We start from the raw sequence: 6,000 nt of genomic DNA on the forward strand, positions 1-6,000 counted from the left end.
AATATTATCAGGAGTAAATGCCATATGTTAAAACTATCTATAATAAAAAAATAAAAAATAAATAAAAAAAGAAAGAAAGAAATAGTACACATCAAAATACTTATTTATTTGGGTGTATTGAAGAAGCTCAAAATTGTATGACGTGTATAAAACGTTGTGTGCTATGTGACATCATAGGGTTTACATCACTCTAAAAGATAACATATATAATTGATGTATTAAATAATACAATTAATATAAGATTGGGCATTGGAATCAAAGAGATAGAGTCATGTGGAAGCATGCACATCCTAGGTGCGAAATTAGGTTTTTGATATATAAATATAATAAGCGATTTCTCATTCTTTTTTATTTTTTTGAGAGACATAAGGCATTTCTATGTAAACAGCCTGGTTGTTATTTAAGGTTTATGTTTTATATATTTATTTCTTTTAATTTTTTTATTAGGAAAACAAGGTTTGTGATATTTTGAAAATGTAATATTATCACAATGCTACCTTAACATGATGATCGCTTTACAAATACAAGTTATCATTTTTCAAATACAAGTTCTTGTGAGGTGAGGAGTAAGGGCGAAATTCAAGCCTCTAGGTGAGATTATTCTAGAATAAAATTTATATCTTAAAAGAATATATAATCTTAAAATTCTTTGGATTCCTTAAATGCTACTAAAAAATTACGACTTTGCTAAGGGACTTACGCCGGCCATGAGCTATGCGTATAAGTGTTTCCGCAAGTTCACTAGTGAGTTTGCTATGTATAATAAGTACTTTAATAGGGATGGCATTATTTCATCAATGTTGTTTGGTGATGCATGTTGGATGTCATTCTTCTGAAATAGGGACAGGCACTATTCCAATTTGTGGACAGTACTGTTCCAAGTTCTTGAACAAGTTCCATGGCTGTTTGGTTACAAGAGAACTATAGCCCAAAACCAGTTTTAGATATATTAATTCTGATCTGCATTTACCCTCTTACACCAAAAATCCTAGTTGATGTTTTTGGTCTGATGATAAAGAGCAATTGTCAGAAGCAAACATAGAAAGAGAGAGAAAAAATAATAATAATAATAATAAAAGGAGAAGAATGACTAAATAATTGAGACGAAGAAGAGACAGAAGAATGATCCAAACAATTGAGGAGGAAGACCAAGTTCAAAGTGCCCAAAAAAAAAAAAAAAAAACTGATTTTAATAAAACAATTAACATGATTTTTCATGAGCCATGGATGACTCAATGTACATATAAAAATCATACTTTTTAGAACCTTGGGAGAAAGGCAAATAAGAAGAAATAGCCCTTATATATAATTATAAACAATTGCCCATAAATGATAACAATGTAACAATATCCAATTAGTATGAACCAGTTCACCTGTGCCTGTTAAGCATACCTCGTACTGAGAAGTTAGCATCTCTCTACCTAATTAACCTCCTAAATACACCAAACAAAGATTTGTTTTCATATCCACCTCTCAAAGTACAATCCTTTTTCCACTTTGCTAAACGTATTAGGAAGGACATGACCTCTATTGGGTCACGTAAAGAGTATAGGGCTTCTGTCTCCTTTGGAGTAGAAGAAACAACTATAGGAAATCCTCTTCCAATGCTCTTAATCATCTGCAAACATTGGTACACAAATTACATTAGTGTGGGTCTAAATACAAGCCTGATCATTCATCAAAATTAACAAAAAGAGTTAAATGCATGATCTCAATGGTTTTGGCAACATCCACCAAGCCTATGGAAGAAGAGGGGGTTTGATCAATATTTAACGGGTTCATCTTGCTAGGCTTTAAGAAGAATCACCACATTTTAAAATTGGTAACAATAATAAAGTACCATCAAGTAGATAATCTATACCTTAAAAGCATCCTCATCAGTTTTATCGTCTCCTATATATATAGGAAGGACCTTGCTAGAATTTTCAAAACCAAGATTATCAAGTATATATTGCAAAGCAAGACCTTTATCCCAGTTTATATTAGGTCGGATTTCCATGACCTATAACAAAAATAACAACATTAACAAAAACAACCATGTCTTAATTGTAAAATTTTGGAATTAGTTATAAATTTTTTACAGAATAATTAGGATTGAACACGTGCATATACTATGATTTATCTTCCACCAAAAAAAAAATCAAAAGAGATGAATTATATGATTGCATGATTGATTTATTCCAAACATTACTACTACTTAATGGAAAATTATATTTTTAAGAAGGGAGAAATCTTAGAATTTATTATAAAGATAACAAAAAAATTCTATACCTCTTTTCCTTCGGATATACGGAAGTCTTTATAGCATTTCATTGCTGATTCCACCTTCTCCTTAAGTACGCCAACATTCTGCATTAATTTTGACATGCAATCTTATTATCTACAAATTTGAGAACTACTACATGTTATCATGTTTTTTATGTGTCAACAATAACATTGCTATCATATTGCATTTATTTTTATTTGATCATATCAAATTATCATTATTGCATTATAATATTTACATCTTCATTCACACATCGAAAGTGTACGGAGAGGCAAAATTTATTGTCTTCAACCATGGCACCTTTTATGCCTCTTGTTATTTCTTGCAACATAACCTTTATCTGCAAGAGAAGCAAAGCATTATTGAAGTTTAAAAAGAAAAAAAAAAGAGACAATTTATTTGCATTCTAATACTACAAAGTCCTAGCTAGGAACAAAAGGAGGAGTTTTTGATACTATAACCACGCATTTTCGTATCAGTTTGCCATTTTATCTCTGAAAAAGGGGATACAAAGTTTGTAAACAGTACATAATTTCTTACTGTTTGAATTCTAGGCAAGAATTTCTGTGCTGGGCAGAAGTTAACCATTTCATTACCCTACAAGATCAAAAAAGTTACTGGAAAACGTTTAGGATATTTTCATTGCAATTTAAATTTTGATTTAAGGTTTTGAACACAACATAAAAAATGCAATTTCCATGACAAGCACCAAGTATAGAAAATTAACCACAAACAATTGAGAAAATATACCTTTTCATCAATAGTCCTAGTTTGATGCTTATGGTTACCATAATAGAGAGAAACTGATGGGGTTGATATATCCATCCCATGACTTCCGGCATAATAGATATTATTTAATCTCACAAATTGGAACACCTAGAGTAGAGAAAAAAAACACTTTGTTAATATCACAAGTGTGCTAATTAATTTGAAAAAAAAAAAGTTTGTATTTATAAGGTCTAGCTAGCTCATTGTTGCATTAATTGTGTAAGAGCAATTTACCTTATCCCTAGACCTTCCAGAGACAATTGCAGTTGGAAAATGTTTACCAACTTTTCTTACAGCCGAACGCATCTGTCAATCGATAGGCACATGATTATAGTGTTATAAGACAACATTTTTTTGGAGGAACAAATTCATTCATTAAAAAAAAAAATTGCACATATATACCATATTAAAATAATGCTATTCCTGTTAGTTTGCATCGTTTTTAAAATTTTGTACTTCCAAACATATCACACAATTCAACGGTTGTGTTATATCACATATGGGAGAGTATTGTTGGAGTAAGATAAGCAATGATTGAAAAAATAGTACGTTAATAGTTTTGATATAAGTTACTTGTTTTCTAAAATATCAGAAGCGAATGCTATAAGTTGAAACTTTCTAAAAAGAAAACTCATTTTTATATGGTATAGCCTATACTTCTATAGCACGATGCTTAACCAACAAAGTAAAAAAAATAAAATAAAATAATTCAAATCATGGTCATAGGCATAAATTCCTAATATATGTTTTGGTTTCGGCCAAATGAATTCTAAATGATACATGAACTAGTTAAAAAAATTAGACAATTTAGTTCTTCCTCCATAAAGTTTTTGGGAATTTTTTACCACAAAAATATAATCTTTAATAATGTATGTATGGTCACAATTAATGCATGTTCTAACTTTTTTTAGATAAAGTACTTACCACATTAGACATGAAAGCTCGATCAGGGTCGTTTACAATTGGTGAGAGGGTTCCATCGTAATCCAAAAATACAACCATTTGTTTCTCATGAGCCAGTCTCTTTATTTCATCAAAAGAGCTCAAGGCAGAAGGATGATTTTTCTATAGCAGCCAAACAAAAAACTTGTTAGTAATTTACTACAACAAGAAAGCTTTAATATGCTTTTGGGTTGGATTTTTGTGTGTTGATTTGTTTATTTGTTGAAAGTAGATAAGAATATAGTTGAACCTAAAAAAATAAAGCTTTTAAGAAATGGTACATAATGCAAAATATTTTTTTTTTCTTAAAAAAATATGAATGAAAACAATAATGTACCCAATGAAAAGAGAAAGATATATACATAAAGTAAAAAATTATGTATAAAAGATAGTTTGTAATGAGTTGAAAACTTGAAAACTCTTTGAATCATTCATAGCAAAATGGTGTAACATAAGGCATGACATGATAAACTATCGGTATCTCTAGTGGTTGGAACATTAAATATAGTGTGTGCTTACCAGCCATACATCATAAGAACCATTAATTGTATCTCCATTGTCGTCAAATCTTTCTTTTGGGTTGAATTCCATGTTTAAGGGATCTGAAGGTGGTTGTCGATATACCATAGTTAAATGAAATTGCGTTAGTTAACTTTGCAACACTAATTTAACAAAAATGAAAAAAGAAAGGAAATAAATCAAGCTCAAAGCAAGAAACTTAGACTAGACTCATAGTTGATACAAGAATAATTGGTAGAATGGTACAAGAAATTGTGTTCATTCACATATATTTGGTTGAGACAATATCAACCATGCATAATTCACTCTTTTAACATAGTTTTTTCTTTTGAAAATGGATGATTTTAATTGACTAAAAAAGTTGGGTTAAAAACGTAAGGGATAAAAGTGGATCAACTAATTCAACTAACCACCCAAAGAAAAAGGAAAAATAAAACAAAAGGCGGATTTCACATTTTCACTTAATATTGCTTTGTGGGGCCTTTTTTTTAAAATTATTTTTTTTATAGCTAAAATTGGAAGAAAAAATATTTAATGGGGTCCTACAAAAAAAAAATCAGGTGAAGTTTTACATTATTAATAGACAATCTTTAAGACCCCTATAGCAATAATTCTTACCAAAAGAATTGATAAACTTACCAAAATAATAATAATAATAAAGGAAACTAGAATATTTTCTTTAAAAAAATAGAACTATGTATTTGGGGTAATTTAATAATATATCTAAGTATTATTTTTATAATTCAATAGTTGGGAAATGTGGAATTTAAATCAGAGATTTTTCTATTAGAACTATTAAAAGATACTAATTAGTTGAATTACAAAATTCTTAACAAATCATATTTAAGTAATTGTTAGAGATTATAGTACCATTTTTTTTCTCATCCAAAAGCTTTTCTCTTATAATATAAAGCTAAAGTTAGCAAGACAAATACCTTAGATTTTTTTTTTTCGATTAAATAAAGTTTCAATAATTAAAAAAAAAAAAAACGTGTATTAGTGTTTGAGTCATTAGATAGAACGGACTAGGGAGACTGAAGACCTTGTCATCCGCCAATTACTATGCATAAATTTAGAAGGGTATTATGATCCTTTTTCTCCAATTGAGTGGATTCTAATTAAAATCCTAAAGTTGTTTTTATTTTTAAGAATCAAAACTCTAAAGTTTTTTTTGATGAATATCGATGCAAGATTTCTGTTTATTTAAGACAATGACTATCTTACCCCTATCTTACTTGTTTGTCTATTCATTGTCACCCTAGATTCAAGTCAAAAGCAAGGCTATGATGGTCTTTACAATCAACCTTTCACTCCGCTATATTAAAATCCAAGACCTTCAATAAAAGTTTTATTTAAAAGGGTAATTAAATTCCATCAACATACCCTGAAGTTTGGGGGCTAATGCCAATTAAGTCCAAGATTTTTCAAAACTAATCAATTTGGTCTCTAAAGCCAACTTAGTCCCTAAGATGGTTGAGGAAAATGATTAACAAGTTTAACAGTAT

The 6,000-nt window shown here is 29.4% G+C and overlaps 1 protein-coding gene across 1 annotated transcript; it reads right to left on the reverse strand.

Moving 5' to 3' along the window:
- Positions 1 to 1,417: 1,417 nt before the first annotated feature.
- Positions 1,418 to 4,603, reverse strand: LOC142627835 (putative trehalose-phosphate phosphatase 3). The gene is made up of 9 exons (XM_075801730.1): positions 4,496 to 4,603; positions 3,959 to 4,099; positions 3,269 to 3,340; positions 3,017 to 3,142; positions 2,807 to 2,863; positions 2,505 to 2,606; positions 2,272 to 2,349; positions 1,862 to 2,002; positions 1,418 to 1,618 (listed from the first exon to the last, which is right to left on the reverse strand). The coding sequence occupies exons 1-9, from the start codon at positions 4,601 to 4,603 to the stop codon at positions 1,418 to 1,420; spliced, it is 1,026 nt and encodes a 341-aa protein (XP_075657845.1).
- Positions 4,604 to 6,000: the final 1,397 nt, after the last annotated feature.

Source organism: Castanea sativa, chromosome 3 (genome assembly GCF_040712315.1).
Source record: "Castanea sativa cultivar Marrone di Chiusa Pesio chromosome 3, ASM4071231v1".
Classification (NCBI taxonomy): Eukaryota; Viridiplantae; Streptophyta; class Magnoliopsida; order Fagales; family Fagaceae; genus Castanea; species Castanea sativa.

Excerpts from the sequence above, each read along its gene's own strand:
- LOC142627835 (XM_075801730.1), bottom strand. The coding sequence starts at position 4,603 with ATGGTATATCGACAACCACCTTCAGATCCCTTAAACATGGAATTCAAC. Across the intron at positions 3,341-3,958 it reads GAGCTTTCATGTCTAATGTG|ATGCGTTCGGCTGTAAGAAA; the intron begins GTAAGTACTTTA and ends ATCGATTGACAG. Across the intron at positions 2,864-3,016 it reads CTAGGACTATTGATGAAAAG|GGTAATGAAATGGTTAACTT; the intron begins GTATATTTTCTC and ends TTGATCTTGTAG.